Raw genomic sequence first — 26728 nt, 5'->3', positions numbered from 1 at the left:
TGCTGTAAAACCTTTACATATTGTAGATGTCTTCAAATGGCCTACTACCTACATACACACTCTCTAGTTGCACAGATGTCCAGTAGGATGTATTATTTAGGAATTTAACTGGCCACTGTCAGAAATGTTATGACTAGAGACAAAACTTTAACTTCTGCCCTTCCATATCTCTGAGCTTGTAGAGGGAGAACTGAACACCCCCTCTGTCAGAGACTAGACCCGCTCCTCATCGACAGTATGCAAGAGGCAGACTGCTCCATCAAGGATACATGTGCCTTCTGCAGTTGTTGTGCCCTTTCACAAGAAATAAGTGGCAGTCTGTGTGCAAAACAAAAGGGTGCCACAGATATATATCAAACACTTGATGCTGTTATAAATGTGCCTGTGTCTTGGTAAATGCTCAGGTATGTGAGCAACTGCTTGCGGGCAATGTTAAGTTTTATCTTTCATATGCTAAAGCCAAAAATCACACTGCTGCATTAGGAGGGAATCTAAGACCAAAGCCACTGGATACGGGCAGGAAGTTTTCCTGCGGTGACGCGTACTTGGAGGGGGGGGGGGGGGGGGGGGGGGGTTACGACCCCTGATTTTGCCAGCTGCTCACCTTCCCTCTGGCCACTTAGGGCTCTGGGTCTCAGTAGGGAACACTGTGTTCAAACAGCTGCCTTCCTGCGTTTCAAGACACGAGACAAGCAACAGGTGAAGCTGCTCAAATCATGCTGCAGATGCTCCTCTTCTACCAAAGTCTCTTTTCCTGTCTGTCACCTCTCTCTACCAGTTAACCATATCATGGAGCAAACATGAAACTAACAAGTGTGTGTTTGCATTTTTTGGTTGAGGAGGAGAATGCAAATTCTTCAGTTTCATTTGAGCTCCCTTATACACATCTCTTGTTAATTAAGTGTGTGCCACATACTGAACTGCATGACAGCTTAAGGTACAAATTTCATGAAAAGCCAACAACATATAGGTGTGTAATTGTAGAGGAAGAATGAACTGAATATACACTCTTGAGTTAATTCCAGTAGGCCCCCTGTAAAATGAAAAAAAAGTATGCAACAAGTAGTATCATACTATGGAGAAGACTATCCTGTGAAAAATGAAGGGGGGAAAAGTACCACAATATGTTCACATTCTTTCACCATCGAACCACAAAGTGGAGTCTGTTCAGCAAGTGAGTCATGACAGCAGTGGTGTTATGCTTAGTCTCAGTGTTCAGGAAAATGTCAGCCAGACAGGCACAGCACCACAACTACCAGCCTCTACCTCGCCTGTCCACTGTAGCCAATATTGCCTTCAAGTGCTGTCGTAAACATTGTAATTACGACTTCACACACAATCGACCCAACTTAATATTGAGAGAGTGGGGATTTTGTGCAATGAAATGTTACCTTTAGGGGGCAGACAGCTTGGAAGCTGGGTCACTTTGTGGTAGAAGCAGTGTAGTATTTCAACAAATTGTTATTATACTACAGTCTATGCAAACATTACTACTGATGCATATACTTACTCCTGCTTAACTTTTATTATGATGTTTTGCATTCATATATTGACAAATTAATCTAGGGCCGACTCACTTTGTGGTCTTTAACTTCTGCCACTGCACCACAAAGTGGTTCTGGGTGATCTGATCTATACTATAAATCTACTTTTTATGAAGGGTTGCATTTGGTCATTTGACAAATCACATCCACAACTTCCAGCTGGGGAAGCAGGGTGTTCACGGGAGCTCATGGGGTGGCATTACACTCTACAGCTAGTAACAAGTGAAGTTGTAGTTAAGCCTGCTGATAAGCCAATTAACTACAACAACAAACACATTCAGACCATGTTCTTGATTATCCGGCCAGAGGAGGAACTGTACACTCAACAAACACCTTGTGGCTGAGATTGCGGGCGACGCTCGCTGCACTATTTATCCCAAACAGGATTTGAAGAATACCTGTGAACTTCAAGTGTGTAGGAGCAACACCCAAACTATTAAGCTTAATGTCAACTGGCCACAACTGACAACATGATGTGATGAAAAAGATGATCAGAGACCAGACATACACATTATACAGTTCATCCCTACCTATAGTGTAGTGGTAGAAAGTGTAGCAACCTAGATGTTTGTAATGCCAAAAAATGCATGCCAGAGATTATATAATCAGCCTGGGGCCTGTGCCCTAATTGGTGTGAATACTATACACATATTACTAAAAAGATAACTAACGTTTACAAACAAATACCGTTAGCACAAACAATCTTTACATGCTTGTTGCAACAAAATAAATAAATAAATAAAAGGAGCTTTGCAGGCAAAGCATGAGGTGCGTGCTTTTATCGAAAAGCTGTGCAAGTTGGGCACAGACACTCGTTCCTCCAGGAGTTGTCAGTTTTACAAAAACACAGTATTTCACAGCAAATGCACAGTGGTTTCCCGGCGAGATAACTTAACGCTGCAAACTGCAAAGTGCATGAGGTGTTTGGTTTACGGGTCACCACTTGATAAAGCATAGTGGAAATGTAATGAGAACGAGGTAGCAAGTTAATAATAAACAAGGTGCTGAGGTGAAGGGGAGAAAGTGCTGCCACAACAACAACTCTCTGCAAGCCACAGTCTTGCTTTTAAAATGCACAACAGTTAATTTGCTAACACGCGATAATGTTGCTGTGCCTGTCCTGAGAAATGTAGTAAAATGAAGCTTAACAAGCGAGTGGCGTTCACCTTGAGTGTTTGGGTTCGCGAATGGAAAAATGTAAATGTTGCAGAAAGGAGACTATTCACAGACAGGCCAAAATAACTAAGTGACAAGACGTTAAAACAACGGACAACAGTGACATTAGCGAACCAGGATACCCTGTTGTCCTGAAATGATGTCAGCTCGACAGGGCCGTAAGCCTAGCTGAGCTCCTATCAACTGATGCCTGTGTGGCTAACGTTAGCTTAGCCCCTGTTCAGCTAGTTAAAAATGGCTGCTTTCCTTTAGTTTTAAATCTCTTACCAGACAGAATAGATTGGAATGGCAATCCTCCAAGCTGGCCCCGTTTGGTACATAACAAGAACTCATCCTTCTTCACTGCGAGATCCAACTCTCCATCATTTCACTTCCCGGGAAATAAAGAACAATTTGCGGATTTGCGTTTTCTAAGATGTGCAGGCTTAATCAGCAACAAATATTTTTTGTAACATTTGGCTGGAGGATAGTTAATTCAACAACCTTCCGATTGCAGTTTCCCCCCGCCGGAGCTAAAAGCGGATAAAAGACACTGTGTGGTCTTTACGTAGACATCTTAAAAGCACACACTAAAAACAAATTTAAGGAAGCGAAAAAATGTTCATAAAACAAAAAGAACAGGAGAGCAAAGAAGCAACTCTCCCCCTCCCCCTTAGCCCTAAAACGGTCTCTGCTTAAAAAAAATAAAAACGTCCTCTCTCTCACTCCTCCATCGCAAAAATTAGTCTAAAAGCGAAATACATCCCGTAAAAAAAACCTCGAAATCTGGCATCGGCCTATATTTTAACGGTTATTTCGATCATTTTTTCAGCCTCGGTTCCTGTTGGTTTCCATTTGAATTCATGGATTCCTTTCTTTAATGGCGGCCACAGGGACAACTCTGCCTTCCACAGCCTATTGGCTCATTCGTGGTCAAAGCTTCGTCAAGTTAACCAAAGAAAGACAAACACAAATCAGAATGTATGCAACATTTCCGGCAAAGTAAAAGTAAATAATGATGTTATTTACTATTATGACTAATGCTGGAAACATAGCTTTAGGGAAACCTAAAGTTGTTATAAATATTTAATTAAAGAATAATGCATTTGATTTTCTTTAGGTAGATTGTGTCACAAAAAGATGCTGCAACAGGTTATTTTCTGTATGCGTTTTATTTTGACAGTCCTAAAAAGACGTTTCGTGCCGTAGTACTGCTAACTTGACACTGTCGTGGTCATGAGGGCTGTAATAACACAAGACTGATAGGTATTGCCGCTAGGCCAGCGCAAGTGGCGCTACTGAGCAACAGATTTTGTTACCAATGATCAAACCCTATAAACTTGCTCACTTACACAGTGCACCACCTAGCGCATGTGATGTTGCACTAGCAAATGAAATGTGCAACCAAGATGAATTGATGCACCCTTTGTTATTGTTTTGTTTTTCAATCAAATACATTCACTTGACCTCAATTTCAGAGAGTGCGGCAAAAAGGAGATAATGAAAGCAGAAAAATCAAACATTTATTAGGTGCTGAACTGCTACAATAAAACAAATGCATATTATTGAAGAAAGTCGCATCAAGAGGACATACTGAGAACATATCAACAGATAAACGAAAAAATATGTATTTTATAGAAAAGTATGTGGCAATAACAACGCTCCAGTCAAAAGTACATAAAAGAAAAGGGCAAGGTAATGAGTTACACAAATTCAAAGTCAAAGAAAGAACAGTGTTAAAATGTCTCTACAAGCAACAGTTTAATGGAAATAAACCTAAAAGCCAAACCAATTTTATTCTTGACTAAACAAAGCTCAGGCAGCTTTTTCCTGACTCTGACACAGTATCAGTTTTCACTTTCTGATAAAAAAAAACTTGAGCATGGCTGAAACGCACACACTGATCCACCTCTTTATTTACATATTTTATTAGATAAGGAAAAATAAAACCAATACATTTCAGAGTAACATCATAGAATTATTTTTTTCAAGTTAACAACTCATCCAAAGTTTTACTGTAACTGTCATGCACAACAGAAATCAGTCTAATCAACTGAATTAGTCACATTTCATCAGCTAAGTTTGACAGTTTTACACTATATATTATTTGTTTGTTTTTCTTTACGTGATTTTTTTTTCTCGCCACCACCTTAGAGCAGCAACCATCACACCAGCATGTTGCTCAAGGACACTTTAGCAGGATGGATGGTTGTCTTCAGGATATTATCTGCATTTTTTATGTTTTTGCAGGTTTTGGCTGCAGCCAACATTTCCTGCTAAATAATTTCTTACTCAAACCAGACAGTTGTGTATCATTGAACTTCATGTTTTTTTGTTCTGGAATGAGCTCAGTTAAACATATGGGTTTTTTTTTGCCAAAATATTGCAAAACATTGCACAATTGAGTGCTGCACCTCTGATCTTATCCAATCAGCATCCAAGATAGTGATGGGCCAAACCAAAAAGGATTCAATTACAGCTACAAATTGTAAGAGAAATAAACCAAAAAAAATATTTTCCTCCTGTTCTTTCGGCGTGTAAGTACTGTATGCTGCATTAAGCTTAAGGCTAACTGATTGTAGAGGGCCTCTGTGTCCAGTTGAATTTGCGTTACCACCGGGTATAGGAGTTTTCCTCTCTGAGCTGTGCATGCAAATAATTGTTACAGTCAGTGCTATTGGAGCTGACATTTACAGATCATTTCAACAATGAAACAGATCCTTATGTTATGGATAAGAGATTACTATGAATTATACTGTACACACCATTTTGTGATGCAACATTGTCAGCCACTGTCACACAACATAGTTTAACAAATTAGTCCATCACTATTTGTTTTTGGTTTTCTGGTTTTGTTTTTGGTTTTATTTTTTTGGGTAAAAAGTTCAGTTTCATACAATTAGTTCCTTCACACAACTGAGGAATTTAAACTAAATTCATTGCATTTTTACCCTAAGGCACTCCCAGCCATTATTACTTCCTTTGTGTGTAAGTGTGAGTGCTGTAGGTTTCTAGAAAATTAATAATGAGTTTCTAGCAAGTCCTTGTTAACTCCTAATTATAATACAGTTTAAGCAGTCTTTAGTCATGGTAGTTTCTTTTTAGACATGAATGGCAACAGCTAGCCAATTATTTGTCCTGTTATCCTGCGGTTCACAAAATGAATAATTACTCTCCCTTAAATGCAGCTTTTATTTAGTAGTTTCTTCTAGTAATACCTCTGCTTTTGTCACGTACTCCCAACATTTACAAAACGTCTGTGTTATTCTAAACTGTTTTTGTATCTGATTGTGTCTATACATCAGAGCGGTACTATAATCTGTGACAGTTCTTATATACAATAATATAGAAACATAGTTAACATTTCCTGTTTGCAATACTGAACGTGAGAGCTGGGAAAAGCGGGCCATAAAGGTGGTGATGACTGCAGGTCCTGGGGGCAGAAAACAGCTGTACTACACCAAACAGAAACATTTGTTCCAAGTATTTATTGGGAGGATACATCACCACCAGCATGACTTGCAGAAGATAAAACTGACGTGGACACTTAAAGGCAACATTCTCTTTGACTAATTTTTTCCATTGTCAACATACTGTACAGTGTTTGTTCACACTGCTCACAAGTCCAAGAAGCGTCTGTCCCTCACATAGGAAAACATAGACGATATTCCAGATCTAAACGGTATGATCCGGCATCAATATGTTAATCATGCAAACACTTCAATAACAGTACAATGTATAACAGGAGTTTTGTGCTTGTATCGTGCAGTCTTCAAGGCTACAACATTAGCTTTGTGACTTTGATCTGATCCCAAAGGACTGAGCAGCTTTTCTCAACATTAAATCTCCCCATAGGAATGAATGATGATCTCACATTCGGTGCTTCCCACGCTTTATCATCACTCTCCTTGACACAAAAAAAACAACAGTGGCATAATACCATCTGTATGAGATTGTTTAAAAGGAAAATAAACATCTAATAGCAGAGCCGATGAGCACAGTTGTCATAGCAGAGTAACAAATATGAATATCAGATCTGGTGATGGTTTTCTCTCACTCATCTCCAGCATCCTCTTATCTAAGTCCCACAGAGACATGCTGCCATATATATTCTATCCCAGCAGCACTCAAGAATATTGGGGAAATGAAAGTGTAAGATAGTTTGGTGTTGGCCAACTGCTCTTTTGACATTTGATTTGACATGCTCTGCGGTCCCTGCCATTCTGCTATAGGAGCATTTGCCAGCGGGCCCAGTCTCACTGTTGTGTGACTAAATCCTGCATGAGAAAGTGAATAATACATTGGAGATTTAGCCAGGAAGAGAACATGGGCTGAATTTAAGGGTTGCCTGTGGTCAGATAAGACTTATTAAATTAATTTAACATGCACAAACAGTAGAGCATAAAACACTCATTGTGACAAAACTGTGGGGAGAAATGCGAGGCATCAGCCTCTCACATGTTTGTTTGTTTGTGTGTGTATGTGCGCACATGCCCTATGACCTTAGACACAGGGCAAGAGAAAGGACCAACTACAGCGGAGCAACAGAAAGATCACAAGAATCACGTGACATATTTGAAAAGCTTTCTGTAAATCAATAGAAATTGACCACCCAGACAGGAAAAGGCTTTTGCATTTACTGGCAGACACAGCTGAGGCATCCAGCAGTTAAGAGCTCGACTCCGAGGTCCATAGTTCAACAGCGTAACTTGTGTTTACAGAGGCTAAGTGGTAATATCCCATTGTTGGCCTCTGTAGAGGAAGAATAGTTATGAAAAGGGTCAACAAGCGTGCCATGTTCAAATAAGGTATAGCCCTCCTCCCAGCCCCCATGTTAAAGCACACAGAGATGTGTGCTCTTTGCTTTCCCCCCACTTTCTCTCTCTCTACACACACACACACACACACACACTGCCTATTGACCTTTTTTTTAACCAAGTACCCACAAACCTAGTCTGCAAAGATGAACTGAGGAGAGCTTTCGAAAATAATGAGAACAAGCACTTATTCCATTCATTTACTCACATAATGGCACTTGGCCCTGACAGCAAAGTTAATAAAATGTGGAATAAAAAACATCTTCAGGGCCAAGGTTATGCTTGATATAATGTTTTAAGAGCCAAAAGACTGATCTGAAATATAAACGTGCTTAAGATTCAAGTACTTACTGAATTTGGTCCACATTCTCAAGATGGTAATTAGCCCTTTTGTAATTGAAAATAAAAGTAAATAAATACATACACTGGTTAGCTTTTTTTCTCTGTAAAATATTTCACTTTAAAAAGGAAGAACCTGAAAAGTAAAACGTGAAAATAAAAGTTCTGGAGCTGATGAAGTTGCATCTGGGAAAGTAAATCTTACTTGTACTGCAACATAAAGCATAATGACTCAGTTGGCTAGTAAGCCAGGCAGTGAAAATAAATGTAACCAGTGACTTGATGGAAACGGAAACAGAGAACATTATGAGCAGCATTTAATTGGCTCATGTTTGGCTCGAATGCAGAAATGTCTAAAATTGAATTATTTTTATCGGTTTAAGAGAACAAGTTTGCTGTCACCAGGAATAAAGCATAGAATATTTGTGAAATTATCATTGTCATTGTCATTGTGGCATTATTGCTATATTGTCATTTGGCATTGCATTGTGCGCTCACTATTAATACAGCTACTGTTTAGTTATTCATTTTTTAGCTTACATAAATGTGAGAAATATTCATAGGAAGTGCAGAAATAATGCAAACTCATACAAACCAAAATAAAGAAATCTCAATTTTCTTCCTGTAGGATACAAGAGACATTTATAAAGATGCAGTCTTCTCTTCTTGCCGATCCCTACAGAAAAAAACTTTTGAATGGCTTGTGCACCTTGAAGTAGAAAATCCCATTAAGGAACCCTGTCTAGAAACCTGATTATAATTTAATGAATGAAATGGAATATCTGGCATTGATGGCTGGTGGTGTGAGCTGGACGTCTGAAGGTCCAGTAGGTGTTGCTAGGATGATCTGATCTCTGTCAGATCAAGTATGTGGAGGTGGGGGGTGGGGGGGCTGATGGCAGGTGCAGGTGTGCAGAAGTAAAGGTAGAGATAATGATGTTATACGGTTTGTAAGGCACCCCAAAACCATCAGGTTCTGAACTTTGGAGTGAGAAAGAACGAAAGTTTTTAATAGGCAGAAAATGCAGTTCGAGTTCGAGTTCTGTTTTACTCCGACATTACAGCCCATTCTCCTGCCACTGCAAAAAGAGATGACACTGCAACAACCTGAATGGGAACACCCCAGCCCCTCCCACATACAGGCACAAGCAGAGAAATGCCAAATTAAGAGTTCTTGGTATGACAAAGTGGGAGCAGCCCACTCGTCATTAGCTTGAGAGGGCTGCAGAGTGCTGAAGATGCAGAGAGGCTGGCTCCGTGCCCTCAGCCTCCATCTGAGCAGGCTCGCTGAATGAGAGGTCAGGCAAAGCAGACCGTGAACCAGAAGCGCTGGAACCAAAAAAAGCATAGGGTCCTGGTAGTTTTGCAGTTCAACAAGTCATTATAGAATGACCAAAATGCTGGCTGTCTGCTTGTAAACTATCTTCACAAGCGATGAATGAACTTCATTTCAACTCTACAACCTGCTTTGTAACGGCACCACTGTGCTGAGTCTCTTCAGAACTACGTCAAACAGTGTTATTCAGAGGCAGTTAGGCAGAGAGCCACTCTTTGTTGAGTCACTTCTGTAGTTAAATAGTGTGAAGTGCTTGTCAGCTCAGTTGTTGCAACAGTGCTTTGCTTCTTTATCTGGGGTGAGGTCTGCCTGAGGTTAGCGCCATGTTCCCTCCCTTGATGGAGCTGAGGGTTAGTTGTTCGGGTGCTGCCCCTGTGCACGCAGGAACATTCCAGGCGCACAAATAAAGCCATGGCTGTGCCTTTGTTGCAGTGCTGACTAGACAAGAGCCTTTCTGCAGGGCTGCTGCCTTTAAAAAGACGAAGTCGTGCATCCCCGCTGCTAAACGATCTGACACACTTTTCCCCGCTGCAGTCTTTTCACAAGCCCTTGTTGTTAGGCTGTCGTTGTTATTCTCCCTCTCCCTTACCGCCTTCCCAGTTCCTTACTCCCCCCCCCGCCCCTTTCATACACTTTTGCACACATATTGCAAGCAGATGGAGGAAAAGGTGTCTATATCGAAGATATTTTCCCCCTTCTTAAGCAGACTTCCACCCTGCAGAACCAGCATGGGATTAATAAATTCAATATGAATTGAAAGCTAATAAAATGTGCACCCCCACCTCTCCCTCCTGACTGCCAGTCGCTGGGAAGAAAGCTGAGCAAAGAGCTCCTTGAGACCAGGCAGAGAGAGAGAGAGAGAGAGAGAGAGAATGAGATCATTGTCACAATTACACCATCAAAAGCAGCAGTCAGCAAAACCATAAAAACTGGCCCGCTGTCAGGAGGCTGACCTGGGTGACCGGCTACAACATGCCGGGCATTCCTCTGTGACATGGTGCTTAGTCATTTTCTTCACAGTGACACCGGAGGACAGGCCACATCCGAGGTAGCAGCATTCACACTGTGTTTCAGGGTGGTGCAATTATTTAGGCTTAAATCTCTGCTTCCATGTGGAGTTATTTTTCCAGAACATGCAAGAATGTTTGTCATGATAGTTTCTATGCTGGAAAACAGGGAAATTCAATTTAAAAGGACACGTGCAAGAGGCTACGCCCCGTGTGACTATGATATTGCATGCAATCCTAAATGGAATCCTTACTCTTGAGTTACGGCAGCTTGAGCCTTAACAAAGGACACAGCAGCCATAGAGAACACATACAGGTTTGCAGACACTGCAGTTTTTTCCCAGCATCCATATGGACTGCTGCAATTAGATCAGAAACAGAAGCAGAGAGAGAAACAGAGAGACATGCAGACAGAGAGAGGGAGTAGCAGGAGGGGGCAATGAGACAGGGAGCAATGGGGATGTAAGAGTTCAGCTCAAGGGCATGCTGAGTAGCATGAGGTGGCCGAAGGGCTGTTGATGTAGTGGAGGCCCTTGTGTAGAAGGACACAACCATTTTTCCAATTAGAGCAGCCTCTGCACCTAATTGTTTAATTGGAGGCTGTGTGTGGGATGGAGGAGGCTCCAGAGCCCATGTGTTCTCCTGTCCTCCTCAGCTGATTGATATAGAGGCCTGCTTACCACCCAGTAGGCCTCCGGTCCTCATGATAGGATTTCATTGCCCCATCAGCACAGCCACCCCCATCCAGCCTTGCCCCTTAGCTTTCTGCACTAAGCTCATTACATGAATTGATCATGCCGGGAAAATGCATCACTTGCAGAAATGTATAAATTAAAGTGATTGATGGACATCGCCAACATCTACTTCAAACAAACAACAAACCCTTGTTTGAGTCACTTAACTTGTGAGGGACGAGTCTTAATTCAGTTTCCTGCTAAAACATGTCAAGTCTGAGCTCTCAAGTCAAGTCAACTTAAAAGTAGGTTGTGGGCCAAATCAAGACAATATATTGCAGTCTATTATTACATATGTAATAAAACATTTTAAAGCCCTGATTCATCATGTGACTTGTGCTTATGTCCCATATTTAGTGCTTAAACACATATAACTACTACAAACAATTTCATCAATTCGTACTCCTAATATCATTCAGTGATACAATTATATTTCCTTGAAACAAAACAATCTTCCTATATCTATATCTATGAACTGTGACACCACAGTACAAACAGGAGGAATTTCTCAATTTTCTCCCATTCGCTGTTGGATATCTGATGTTTAGTAGAATTTTAGTAATGAGATGCATAATAACTTATTAAAGTTGTTTTGTGTTTTGTGATAGCTATTTCAGCAGTATGTTTGAAGTTTCAATGATCTCAGTGAAAGCTATCCTGCATGAACTTCAGGGGATACTTCAGGATTCATTAGATCTGTAAATTAAGTTTAATTAAATGATGAATGAAATGCGAAAAGAATGTTTCCACATAGTGTTGCCTGGTAAACAACTTCACAAGATTCTGATCAAACAAAACTATGACTAGCTAAATTTCTTTAAATATCATTTAGGTAAAGAATGACTTTTAGTCTGTGACTTTCATGTAAATACATTTTTAAAAGACTTCCATCCATCAATGCATCCACTGGGAAACAAACACAAACACACAACCCAGGACCCAGCACAGCACACTCATTAACATTTTATGGGACGTCAATCAATATTCATGAGCAGGGTTTATTTGAACACGCTAGTTAATGGTCAATAAGTTTACCAAGTGCAGCATCCAAGGCCTCCGTAAACAGTCTCTTCCCAACAGAGAATACTGCCAGATACAGTATCCTCCTCTGCTCAGTGATCAATAGATGCAGTACACTAAATCTGTTCTAGATGTAAAGAACAGCATAGTAATGACTTCTCATTATTAACACTTACTGGAACTGACACTTTAGTGAGGACTGTAGTGTACAGTTCTATTAATGCATGCAATAATCCTGTGTACATGTCATTACTTGCTCAGTGCAAGCCAAGCAGGTAGTTTGAAACAGGTTATAAGCTGCCAAGAAGACATCCGCCAGCGGAAACTAGAATTGTTCAGTGTGTGTGTGTGTGTGTGTCTCTGCAGGAGTGTCTGCATGTATATGCAAATGTGTGAATGAGTGTGTGAGAGAGTGCGTTTACATGTGTGTTTGGAGTCATTATTCACGGTGCAATATGCCATAAATACTCTCAACATAGCACATTTACACCGCAATGTGAACGCTTGCTCAACACTCATGCATTATGCATGTCTGCATCTGTGTCTTACATTTACAGTGCAGAGCGTCTTGTTCTGAGGGGGCAATATGGTTGGCATACTGTTATGTGTGTGATCAACTTGCATCATTCCCTGCACTGAATGGGACTTACTAGCCATAAACTTGGATGTAATGTCCCATATCACTATTTGAACAATAATAGTGTTCATCTGAAGGTGTACCTGGAAAAAAAGGCAAGTTCATTTTAAGAATGCATGATTTCAAATTGTCCCCCTTGATCATGTGAACGTTCAATTTATGTACGAAAAAGCAGTCATGGGTGTTACAGCACGTTGACAGCGGCAAGTACTCTCCTTTTTAAGGCTTCCATCACCCTGATCTCAAGACGGCTGCAGTTCGAAGGAGAAATGTTTAGCTTATTATTCCGGCAGTTTATCTGCAGCTTGTGGCAGCTGCAAAAAAGTCTGCATATATGCTATAAGTGATATAATTTAGTGTCAAATGGTTCTTTAATATACTCCACTTGTGAACAACTGAAAGAGACTGTTTTGGCTGAGGGTATTTGGTTTGCAAATCAGATATGCCCTTACATGTTCGAGTGCTTTCATGATAACACTTACAAAGCCTGGGAAGGGCTGTCAGCTGAGTTCGCTTCATCATCATCACCACAGCTTTGACTGGACCACTGCCACTGAAAGCTGCTCAGTCAGTTGACTACTGCAGGTTAAACCCCCCCCCTCCCCCCCCGCCCACCAGGTAGTGCAGACAGCAACAGTATATATACTGGAGCCACGCTGTAATAGATGGCAGATGATATAACTGCTATAATCTCTTTATGTTCATAGTGATTAGAGATGTGGTTTTGAGGACATATTAAACCTTTTACCTTTTATTCTTCTCCTGCCACCCACTGCCCACGCACACAAACACACACAAATGCAAACCACACACACATTTGGCCTTTTCTCTCTGATTCGTGGCCGTGTTTGACTTGATGAGTCAGAGTTGGCCTCAGTGGAGAACGAGTGAGGGGTGGGAGTTGGTTAACTTCTCTGCCACTCGGTGGCCTTTTAGCCCTGACTAAGAAAACATCAGAGCACCCCTGTCTTCCTCCACGTCACACACTTTAGAGTGGAGTTTGGGTGTCACCCATTTCACAATCTCCCTTTCTGTTCCTGAGTTACGGTGTTGAATAATGGCCAAAAAAAGTGTTTATTCCATTTTGATGTCACAGTGAAGTTGACCTTTGATATTTTGGGTAAAAAATGTCATATCCCATAAAAAATCTGTGTGAACTTTTGTCATAATTACCGCATCAGTTTTTGAGTCATGGCCAGAAATGTGTTTTGTGAGTTCACAGTGACCTTGACTTTTGACCACCAATTTCTAATCAGTTCAGCCTCGAGTAGAAATGGATGTTCATGCCAAATTTGAAGAAATTTCCTCAAGGCGTTTCTGTGCCATCACTTTCACAAGAACATAAAGCCCTCAGCCATGGCTATCACCGGTGCACAGGCATCAACACTGTATGTGAAAAATAAATAAATATTGGTAAATATTTTCCATAAAAAGTATTTCCAGCACCAACATAACAGAAAGTCCCATCATGCACATTTACATCAGCGCATTGAAAAAGCTGTTTCCTGCTACCTGCGTGTGCTAATCCATTCTTTCACTCATATCAGGTATTGTCTGAGCTACAGAGAGAACTAGTGTGAGCAAAAAGTGTTTTGCGGTGAAAAAGTAGCTGCCTGCTCTCATTGGCTGGATGTGGATGTCGAGTCGGCCGACTTCTTCAGATATTTGGCATGCTAGATATCTGGCAGACACCAGCGATGTGTCAGAAATGTGTCGGGGAGCCATTTTGATGCGTTGTTGAGTAGTTCACACATAACGACTGGCGACCGCCGATCAACCGCTGATTTACTCCCAATCACAGCCTGACGGTCGCCGAGCGGCAAATCGGGCTAAAAATCGTGTAGTGTGAAGTAGGCTTAAGTTTGCTAACATCAACTCAAGATTTATAGCAAGCGGCTAAACTTTCTGTATCCTTTCAGCTTTTTTATCGCACACCAGACGTGAGTAATCCAATATTTACCTTTGTCTGGTATCTTCCTCGTTTCCTCTGACAACATCTTCTGTTTCTTCGCAGCCTCTGCCATGATATCCATACTGATACTGATACTGATACCGAGCTACCTTCTTCCAAAGTACTTACATTGTACGTTCTATACTCTTTGCTGCTTCTTATATCTTGCTTGCTGAAAAGTTTTGTTGGTGTAAAATGGAGCCGTAAAGCATTACATTCTAGCGATAAATTTCTGGCCTGGTATTGAAATTTTTATATATATATATATATATATATATATATATATATATATATATACACACACACATACACACACACACACACACACACACATACATATATATACATACATGCCCCATAGCAGCGCAAAGAAATTATATATATTTACATATTTCAAAAAGTTTAGGAATGTCTAGTCTGCATCAACATACACTTAGATCATGTTGATTTGCAAATGGCCACATCGTTTTTACATCCTGTCTGTGAACATTAGGGCATTGTGCAAGTTTGAACTGTATGAACTTCAAGTTAGATATATAGATGCATTCCCATGAACTTCAGCAAGACCACTTAGGTCATACACAATTTGCATGTGCTATCCAAATGAAGTTGTAATTGCCAGCATATATAAAAGTCATGAGAGCAGATCAGGCAGATATGTAAAATAGGCCAAGCCTACAAGTATTTAGTCACCAATTATTTGGAGTCAAACGAGGAATGAAAAGCTTTTTGGGCTCATCAAAATATGTCGTGTGCCACATTGGTGCGGACTGGATGAAGCAACAAGAATAGCTATTTTAGACCCCATGTAAATATACGTAACTTTTGAACTTAACAGTGGGGGTTTTACTGCAGACCATGCGGGATCAGACCAGCAGGAAGGAGGAAAGCAGCTCCCACTGAGCCTGTGAATGCAATTTCCATGTTTCTCCAACTATCAGTCGCAGCAGGGAGCCATGAAAACTGGACCCTGTGTTCATCAGGGTGAGCTCCAGCTGAGAGTCAGGGAGGTCTTGCTGCGCTGAGCTCATGATTAACCTTTCACAGAGCACAAACTGACCTTGCGACAATTTCAAAAACCCTTGCTCAGTGGCCTCACGTTTCTTTTGACAAAATGAGCAGTGAGAAGCCCAGTATTGGTATTAAAATCAGACCAGCAATAAAGGAAACAGCTGTAGTAGTGACTTTGCTACCCCCTAATACTTTGAGATATTAGGAGGATTGTGAGATACGTACAAACTGGGCTTGACTGACGCCTCACTCAGTCTCTTGTTAGTTTTGTTGCACCTGTTAGGGCAGGCCAACTTGCCCAGTTATCATTCTTATTAGTAGATTTGTGATGTGATGCAATCCCAGGATTGTAGCACCCATCTTGGAAGGTCAACATCTTCAAATAAGCCAATATGATAAATTTTTCTTAAATGACAAATCCAGCTCTGCAATATTGTAGATATTTTGTCAAAGATATTTCTAATTAAATCTGTGTGGATGGTTGGGCAGTGCATTTTAAATATTGCTTTTTACAGTCTCTGAATGTAGATTTTACTTCATTTTAGAAATAGATTCAGACACCACCAAGAACAGTGAGCTCTAAATAATGTAGAGTTCTCTAAAGACTTATATTTTCACAAATCATTGCATAGTGCAAGAATAATATTAATCTCAGTGTGATTACTGTAAACATACCTTTTGGAGTGAACAAAGCCTGAGCAGAAACTAACTTTGATAAAAATTAAGTCCAGAAATCTTGCTCCAAATGATGACAACAAAGCCATGCAGTTGGCAGTTAATCATCACGGCATGGAATCATTTTCATGTTAGTTATTATTTTAGCAATTTCTATACAGTAGGGAAAGCAATTTCTTGAAAACAAATTAAGTTGTGTGGTGGTAGTGACATCTCATGAGTAGTACCTGGACAAATTGTTGAGGTTGTGCAAAAAGGACCCAAATGCCGAACTCCAGGCAGGCGAGTTTAAGAAAAAAAAAGTAAGCTTTAATAAGAAAATGCTGATTCCAGTAAAACAAAACAGGCAGGCTGTCAGGGTTCGTGGAGGAGCGCAGAGGAGGTGAGCCCAAACGCAAGACACCAAGGCAGAGATAAGGTTCAGGGATTTTAATCCACAATGGCAACAGATAAACAGGCTTACAGGCAGTTGACTGGAAGATCCCCACAGGCAGACAGAACACTCTACCAGACAAACATGACTGAGTGAACACGCTACAATGACCAGACACAGACTGAGGAAACAAACAAGTGTATATGCACACATGGGTTAACGAGCTGGGAGGGAGCAACACGGGTGACCGGGATCAGGTTAACGAGGCAGGCAGAGAGACAGCAGGAAAACGGAAAGACAGACAGACAGTTAACCCAGAACACACAAGTACACAGACTAGAAGTAAACACTGAGACATGAACTGAGACACAGAACTAGGATACAGGGCTGAGATGCAGAGCTAAACCTAAAAGACAAGACCAGGAACCAACCACAAACAAAAAAATATGGACCAACTGCTAAAGTAAGCAGGACCGCAACAGGGAGTTTAACATAGGGCATTAGCAACAACACAAACAGGGACCGAACTAATAACACAGAGTGGCTAAGGACGACAAGGTAACAGGACAACACTGACAAACTCAACCACAGACTAAGATAGCTGAACAGATAAACACAGAGAGATAATAACCAAATGGATAACAAATAAGGCAGAGCTCACAATGACATTAACAGTCTGGACACAGGACAACAGACCGGACTGAACCCTAAAACACAACATACTAAATAACAGATACTGAACTGATCAAATATATCAAAAACTTACAGAGGGCTACACTTAAACATGGCCGACAGGCAGAATGTGACACAGGCAACAAAAACAAAGGGGGCACCCTGAGTCAGAATCCAGAACACAAAAGAGAGACAACACGAGGAACACAGGCAGGAATACTGAAGGAGGAAGCAGCACGGAGGACTGGAGAACATATTCAGAAGAGCTGACAACTAAAAGAGGGGAGACAAAAACACGGGGGAAGGGATTACAACTGACAGGTGAATCTAATCAAGGCAGGGCAGACAATCACACAGGTGGGAAAACACACAAAGACAAAATTAAGTTATGTGGATGTCTGAGAAGCACAAAATTAAACAGGAATAAACCACACTTAAACCATGACACAAATCCAGTATATAAATACTTTAACTATGGCTTTCCAAAGCTAAATATATGCACACATCTAGTCACTGGAAAATTACATTTATATATATATTAGATATATTTTTTATTGATTTTACTCTTTATCATGAGAGCAAGATCAACAAATCTTATTTAATTTACTTTAAGTGAAAAAAATTGCTGAGATCTACTGAATATGTTCTTGATGACGCTGCTCCTTCAGCTTCCAAAAGCATATTCTCCTGCTCCTGTCTGCGCTGCTCTCCTCTACTGTCCAACGACAATAAATGATGATGCCACCAATGTTTGAGGAATTAGAGAGCGAACCACCACCCTCAAGTTTCTCAGCAGCTTCAGTGATGTTGATATGTTGATCAATGTAGTGTCCCCGGGACCCGCAGGTGGTCATATGAGTTAAACTCATGTGTAGGGATGGGTATCATTAGGAGTTTCTTGATGTTACTACTCTTACAGGTTTGGTGCTTTATCACAACTCTGATTGGTTCTTTGTCATTACTTAAAAAAAAAAAATTATTTAAAAAAGAATAAATTCAGAAGATTACAATTGATCCAGCAATAGTAATGTTTACAACAGCAAAGTCACTATATACAGTACGTTATACCCTATGCTTTGTACAGGTTTACATGTTTATGCTTGTTGAACAAGTGTATTGATTAAGTATGTAACTTAATGTAACGATAGCATAATCACAGGAAAAATAGGGTGTGTCGATAGTGAATTTACTGCATCCTTGAGGATATTAATGCGTCAGAGATGCAGGACGCATACCTATTAACATCACTGCAGATTCCAGCCCGCCTGTAGCCACTAGCGATGACAATGCTGACACAGAAAGATTGTATTTGAAACTGCCAACAACACTAGCAGTATGTACTGATTTGGCCTAAATGCAGATGAACAAAAGCAAAATCTACAGTATGCCAAAAATACCTGGGTGGCAAAAACTCCTCCTCTACTCCTCGAGTACTGTGTCACATAATGAAAATCTTTACTTAATCTCAACAACCAGTTATTGTTGAAATTATCTGTGGTGGACGAGGGGGAGCATACCTGCTCTGTCCCTAATGAAAGCAAATATGACACAAGGTTACATTTAACTTATGTAGGCCTATGTTGTGTTCTTACACACTTACAGTTCGCTGAGGTTAATGTTGCTGTCTTCATAATATTTACATTTAGCTGATGCTTTTATCCAAAGCAACTTACAATTGCAACTAGGGGTTGGAAGAGGAAGTGTCTTACTCAGGGACACAATAGGGGTTTGAACCCAGGTCTCTCACACCAAAGGCAGGCATCTTATCCATTGCACCATCTCCACCATCAAACACTATTCCCGGAACAGTGCTCCAGTCCGTTCCACCCCATTTCCCCCACTGCTGCTGGTTTGCTTTCCTCAGACATAGATCCTCATCTTGTGTCTTGTAGCTTTAGCCATAAGTAACAGGTACTGTTCATTTCTACTAATGCTTGATTAGAGTGATAGAGATCAGAGGTGGCCTGGCAGAGTCACTGGGATTTACTCCTCAGGCCTTTTCAGGGTGTGACCAAATGTCTGCACAAAAGTGAATGTACTTTGCCAGTTTGCACCAAGTACACAGTCAGTTGCTTTCGGGACTAACTTGGGTAACTTGGGTAAGATGATTTTCAGTACATTACAAGACTTACTTTTGCTGTGGAATGGCAATGTTGGTCAGTTTATGAACTACTTTAGGCCATGACATTTTCTACAGACATTCGTGGACCACAGAGAAAAAACCCTAATGACTTTGGTGATACCCAAAGTGCCACCAGCAGGTCAAATATTTAACTTATCCACCGAAATATCTCCACATCTATATTTTGGTATGGTCCTGACCTTTGCTCTAGCACCACCATGAAGTTGACATGTGATTTTCAGGTGAAATGTCTCAACAGCCATTGGATAGATTTTCTTGAAATGTGGCACAGACATTCATCTTACACAAAAGATTAACTGTAACAACTTTGGTGATTGATTAAAGTCAAATCACATATAGTCATTCCTTTTGTGGTTAAAAATAATGACACTGTGTTTTTGTCGTATGTAGTGTGGTTTTTCATTTTAAAATGAAGAAAGAACAGTATTTGGGGAAATATCAGAAATGCTCATTTTTTTTCTTTGACCGGATGGAGTGGTTTGACTGTGTATGATTGACAGCAGCTGGCATGCGGCCAGAGTGCCGGTGTAACACTTTTAGGAACAAGACACAAAGTAAACAAACTTGTGCTGTAGCCTACATGTCATGGACAGACAGCATATTGTTTGTAGTAATACGGGCGACACACTGGATCCGTTGACAGATTTCAAATTCTATGGATAGCCGGAGATCCAGATACACTGGAGTGTGTTGACTAACCAGTCAAACAACTCGGTCTCAACTTTTTGCAAATTAGCTGTCCACCGCAACACACCAGGCTCACAAATCTCACCTCAAACTGTAAAACTAGATCGCCTATTTCTCATCTCAAATGTTTTCAGAAACATATTTTAGTGTACTGTTTATCTCTAACACGAGAAAGTTTCCAAACCCGGCCCTGACGCTTCGTCATGGTGCTTCCTCTCCGGATTCTGCACCAGCATCTAAGTGGACCCAGGAGACATTTGCAGGTACATTTCCATGCTGTTTAATGTGCAGCAGCGGAGCATCTAATTAGCTATAGCCTTCTAACTGAAGTTAGCAGTGCACTTTTCTCCGGTGAATGTGTGGTTGCTAGTTCAGTGAGATATGGTGGAGGACGTGCGTTCATGTTTGTAAGTTAGATAAGAAGGAGACTTAGGAGGCTAATGTGGGTTGCTTTCCAGAGTCTGTGGCTCTTGTGTAGCAGGCTCCTGTCCAGCTCAGTGTGACCGTCTGCTCTGCCTATGATAGAATGCTGGTGTTACTGCTTTATGCAAGATCTGATTGGCTGTATCTATGAATATGGAACTGTATCATTTCTAATTAATACAAAACCAGGGGGGCCATCATGAAACCAAAAATTTTAAAACTTTAAAATTTCTCCCTTTTGGTTTATGACAAAAAAATGCATTTTGATTTCAGTTGGATTTTATCATCTACCGAAGAATGAACTTCAACCTGTTGCTTTCAGCTGTTGTTTTACATGTAGGTGAAGAGAGCAGTAGAGAAGCACAGGGAGAACAGGATCTATCACTTCAAGAGTGATAGATCCTGAGTCACTCAAAAGAAAACATGTCTTGTATCTTTTCTGCTACTGATGCTACTGCTGGTGGAGAAATTAATTTCTTCGACAAACTATTCCTCTGTCCGTGATTGTTGAAAACTGATGCAAAATGACGGATCTATATAAAAGCCCAAGCTGTGTGAGTCTGAGGGATTAACCGCAAATCTGTTAAGTGATCATGTGTAATGGTTTGAACAAATGCACGTGTATGTATTTAAAAGCCACATGAAGTCGTGCCCTTAGAAATGCCTCTGTTACAAGTTATCAAAGCACCTCTGTGCTGTGCGGTGTGAACAGGTAAATGAACAGCCTCGCTGGAAATTGTATGTTACAACTTCAACTCTGAATGCTATAATTAGGCTCAGATATTAATGAGTTCTAGCTGTGTAGCTATGCGCAATCTTAGCTGTCACACATGCTCCAGTTATTTCACTCCTGGAACAGTAGCTTCAATTTTGCATTAATTCATTGGAAAGAACTATCTGGAAAATCTGCATTTGGTCAACAATGCTCCCAGTCACATTTCAGGTTTTCAGTCATTGTTTACTTTCTAAATGTTCAACACGTTTGATTAAAGATATATTAACTGGTTTATTGGCTCAGTTTTTCCCCCTCTATTCCCTTTGTTTCTTATTCCTGTCCAACATATTCTCCCCCGTCTCTCTCGGTCTGTATGTCTCTATCCTTTGTGTGTCTGTCTCTCTCTTTCCACCCGCCTCACTCCCCCCATACGGCTCGGAGGATACCAACTGAATGTCAGTTCAGGGAGTGTGTTTAGAGGGATTTCTGCTGAGGGAAATACATATTTAATGAATCTGCAACTGCGCCTCTTTCAACCTCACCCATTCAGCCAGCCTCACCCCTGCTCCCTCCTTCCCCTCTCTGGAGCTAATGTCCCTTCCTATCCCACTCTCTATCTCTCCATCACCCCACATTGAAACAAAGGGGGGGGCACTGTTGCCTGTGTTTTACAACTAAGGCTTTAGCAGCAGTCAGGCGCACAAAATGCAGGAGCATAAGTCCAGACTAAATTAGATTTGCTGCGTGCCTTTATTTATTTTTTTATTTATTTATCTTCCGACAACTGATTAGTCTCCCATGGCCCCCGAGTTTCATGCTAGACTTAGCATTTCAATTCAGCACACATCTACACACTAGCTTTATCCTGGAGCCAAATAAGTGTCTGTCTCCAGTGGGAGTTTCAGCCCACAAGAGCGCAACCACTTCGGTGCGTGGTGGAGGGGTGCGTGAGGACAGGGAGGGGGGAGAAGGAGGGGAGGTGTGGCACTGCACACTCGCAAAGATGAAAAATGACAATGAGTGATCGCCGTGAGGGGAACAAGATCTTCTGGTTTAGACGGCAATGCAATTACGGCAGGCAAACTGGACAACCCATAATACCCTTCACTTCACTGTGTGAGCTACACACAGCTGGAGAGGCAGAAAGGCTCCTCTCTTCTCTTCTTCTGCCTCCACTGCTCTCCACAACACGGCCCCCAGATGCAGCAGTAGCAGCACAACTACTGAGAGGGCTGAGAGGGGCTATTTGTAACAGGAAAACACCTTACCAGTACATCTTAATGACAGGTGACAAATGAGCCTCAAGTTCAACTGGGTTATTCCCTGTTCATAAATCAAGGCAAACTGCAGACAGGGGTGTATGTAAGAAGATTGGTTTACTCACTGCTCCAGAACAAACCTAAATGACACCAATGAAGCAAGCAATCTAGATCACAGATGTAGGCAGGGGGAGGTAAAATTCTGCCTGTAAGCACTCTGTCACGCCAACAGTAGCTCACCTTTTACAACCCACAGAGTGCAGGCCCAAGTAAAACACACTACGTGAAATGTTCTAATCACTGGATTGCTGCCGACACGATTTCAGGCTTCTATTCAACCTTCTAAAGTGTGACCATGGGAACTGGGAAATGTATTTTCAAGTTGCTAAACTGAATCGCGCTAAAATTCTCCCCTTTAAATCTCTTCATTCGCCCTGCATCTAGGGGCTGTGGTTATGTACACCTGGAACCCACACATCTCTTCTGCTCCAAGACAAAGCGGGGTGAAATCCCCGCTTCTGATTTAAGGCCTTTGCGTTTGGCCATCTATCCTCCCGGAGTCCCATTTTTACTCTTCCCTTGTCCTCTTACTTCAGGCTGCGTTGGATGAGAAGGATGCTTTTTGCCGGACTTTTCATTTGCCAGTGAGCTTGGCACGGGAATAATTACCTGTCTCTATGATCAATTACCTGATTACTCACCGGAGACGCGCAAGATGTCTGAAGAACGGAGCCCGGGCCTGTGCTGCAGTGGAGGACGAGGTTGCTGCACTGCCTGCACACACAGACGCACAAACACGAGCATATGCACACAAAGAGAAAAGCATGTATGCTAAGCATGCATACACACTCCATATGGACAGGTCCGTCTCAAACACATCACACACACACACACAGAGGATTGCATTCTCCTTGTGTTATTCAGGCAGCTAAGGATCTGACAGAGTCAAGGACACACTGACTGGCGGGCCATTGAAAACACAAGGAAGTCATTAAGAATGATCCTGACACAGATTACAGCAGGAAACCATCCCTGTGTGGGGCAAAATAATCCCTCTAAACTGCCTTGTTACGATGAGAAATGTTTACCTGAGGGCAATACATTACAGCTGTTAAAGGAAGCACTGAACGTCATAATGTGATATTCAGATATTATCCCCATGGTCAGAATAAACACTGGAGTCAGATTATCATCATGCTGTGCAAGGCCCCTGCGGTACTCCTCGTGATATACAGCTGCTTGACCTCTAAATAGCACTCACAGTGATCATCCACATGCACACAAACAATGCAGGAGGAACCACCATGACGTCCCCTCCATCCACCGGCGTGTCGCATCTAATCCCATACATGGCACACAGAAGAAGCTTGCCTAATGCTTGGCTGGGAAGCAATGTGTCAAGAGGCTTCCTCTGAAACCACAGAGGGAGAATACTTGTTCATGCACTGTGCATATATTTGTCTTCTGCGCAGCATATGATGCACAACACAACCTGTTTCTCTTAATCACACCAGACATTTATTTAAACCCCGATCTGCCCTTTGCTGAGCAGACCAGACTGCATCTATAGTCCTCACATGAAAATGTAGATTACACACCTGTGTGTTAGCACATATGTAGAGGCACAGTCTTCTTCAAAAATGCCAACTTCATTCCACTTTTTGTCGTGAGACTGGAGGCCAAGTTTTTAAGGTTTTAACATGAAAATCAACAATTGGGAGTTCCAGTGTTTTTACACAACAGCAATAATATGTAGTGAACATCTAGAGGGAGTCTCCACAGCAGTTCTTGTTATATTTCATCCACCTCCTCTGCAATGTGTGGACAAAATAAGCTGGTGCAATCAGCAGTCTCAAAAACAAGATGCCTGACCATTTTGTTTGCAGTCATTCGGGAGTGTGTCCTGATAATTGGGCAGGTTAAAAAAACTGGTTTTTACACATTTAAAAAAAAAGTCTCTCTTTGATGGTGTGCTTACAAATAGTCCCCACCTGTAGTGGGTCATTTCCATCATTACGGTTGTGTGCTTCCTTCAAATGTTTTGTGTCGTGGGGCAGTATTTTCCGAATGACACCCATCATGTTCTGTTGTCCAATTGATCTAGCCAGGATACATCGCTGATTGGATGCTTCAAAATGCCAGATTCCTGTATTGTCTCCTGATTTGAACCCTGATGTAGACCTGTTGAGTTCAAAACAGTTTTTTTCAAATACTGTCATGAACAAGCCATGTAACTTATAACGGCTTTTAATTCAATTCCACATTATTCCTCCTCTAAGTGTGAGTGCCTGAGGTTTGCTCTTTTGTACATGGCTGACAATATATTCTTATATGGTCATTTTGTCCAGTACACCATTACACAGTATAGACCTCACACAAACACACTGCATGCACAGACATAGACTGTACTGTGAGATCAGTTCCCGGGGAGTCAGCTCTTTCACTCAGAGAAAATAACAAAATCTTTCCAATCAATTTACTCCATTTCAGCCAGTAATGAGGATTGGCAGGCTTGAAGACAGCAGCTGCCTTCCAGTCATTGCTAAAGGAACAAAACTCCCAAGGTCTGTGTGGGAAAGATAGAGTAGCATACACAAGTCAGACTGACTCAGAGGTGCTGGCTGCTTCAGCAGGCCCCAGCTTTGTACAGATTCACTCCACCCGGTGAGAAACAAGCAGTCTCTCTCGCAGAGTTGAATTAATATTACTCCAGATTCCTGAAAAGAATAACTAAAAGTGAATGAATGATTTAAAATTCTGTCTCACACACAACGTGTCAAAATGAAATCACACAAACATGCAGCTATTCCTCCGACATACAGCATCTTGCACAGTTTGGTAAGTCACTCACACAGACAAAGCTCTGCTCAGAGGCAATCAAAGCTATGAATAGCTCTGGTTAGTACACGCAGAGAGCAAAAACCTTGAAGCTGACTGCAGCTTTCATGAGATGCACACTCTGAGTGGCAGGAAAACACAAATACTACTCCACAGTCCTTTCTTCTCTTCTAGCAGACGCCACATTAACATAATATAGCCTGCTTGGATTCCTTCGTCTCCACACAATTATAACTCCCCATTTAGACTTGCTAGTCAATAAATCCCCGGAAGCAAGTCACAGCCACTTTCTCTGGCTCATAGATATGCAGATGTCATGATCCAGAGTTTCTCTTATTTCCCTCTATGGGAGAAGCCACTGACCTTTTCCAGTCCCTGCATGTGTCATTAACAACAAAGCAGTAGTTTGGCAGAGAGGCACTGTGGCCCGGTCATCATCATTCAGGTTATGTACAAGAATAGATCATGGAGGAATTCACTGCAGACGAACAGTAGAACTGTGGTGTGTTAAGCACATTGTAACTGTGGCGTTATTAAAGTGAAAGATCACTGAGGTGTCTGTGGGTCAGCAAACACAAGAACCAAAGACATGTATCTTACAGCAGAGAGGAGTGGCAGGTTGCTGGCATGAAAAACGTGGCTTGGAAATGGTGCATTTAAGCAAGGCACTGAACTCTGACCACAGAGGAGCCGCTCACTGACCAACAGACTTCCAGGTGGGTTTCTACAGCTGCTGGACAAAATAACAACACATAGAAGGATTAGGCATAATGTTGCATTTTTGTTAAGGTTGTGTCAAAGACACAAAATAATAACTTTTTGCATTCTGCATAACTTCTTCCATCCCAATAACCCACCTAGTTTGCAGTTGAAAAGGATAGGTTCACATTTTTTCAATCGGTCTTAAAATAACACTCATATGTACAATTATCAGATGCTGTAATCATTCCTACACTCTATACTGGCTCTTAATAAGAGATCTTTTTCCAATGCTATTTCAATGAAAGAGATGGGGAAAAAATCCATAGTCTGCGTTCTGTGCAAAAATGATTTCTGAAGTCCAGCCAAAAGCTAATATGACGCTTCAGTAAGCTTCTTTTTAGTGCAGAAAAACCCCACTCTTTTTTGTTACTGTTCCTCCTCTGCACCTCAGCAAGGCAACACTGTCCACAATGACAGAAAGTCTGACCGTAACGTTGGAAGTTACCCACTTGATCTGACTAACTCAGCATGATATTAGAATGCATTTTTAGATGAAACAAGGACTGTTTCATTTGTTCCCAACCTCTTACATCAGAATCAGAAAGGGTTTCTTCTTGAGCAGTATAGACAGGAGGGACAATTACAGCGACCCTTAGCTCTTTCAATGTGCATATGGACAAGTAGTGGTGG

At 41.4% G+C, this 26728-nt stretch overlaps 1 protein-coding gene across 1 annotated transcript in view; it reads right to left on the bottom strand.

Moving 5' to 3' along the window:
• med13a (mediator complex subunit 13a) overlaps window positions 1-3612 on the bottom strand; it is a 74707-nt gene extending 71095 nt beyond the window's left edge. Inside the window, 2 exon segments of the mRNA XM_038707727.1 lie at window positions 2988-3090; window positions 3204-3612. Of these exon segments, the coding sequence (XP_038563655.1) occupies window positions 2988-3053 (66 nt within the window). The 5' untranslated portion in view covers window positions 3054-3090; window positions 3204-3612.
• Window positions 3613-26728: the final 23116 nt, after the last annotated feature.

Source organism: Micropterus salmoides, unplaced genomic scaffold (assembly GCF_014851395.1).
Source record: "Micropterus salmoides isolate LMB-PRFRI ecotype aquatic unplaced genomic scaffold, ASM1485139v1 Ms_hic_scaffold_9, whole genome shotgun sequence".
Classification (NCBI taxonomy): Eukaryota; Metazoa; Chordata; class Actinopteri; order Centrarchiformes; family Centrarchidae; genus Micropterus; species Micropterus salmoides.
The sequence above is the reverse complement of the archived record's forward strand: the minus strand, read 5'-3'. Positions and strand labels throughout refer to the sequence as shown.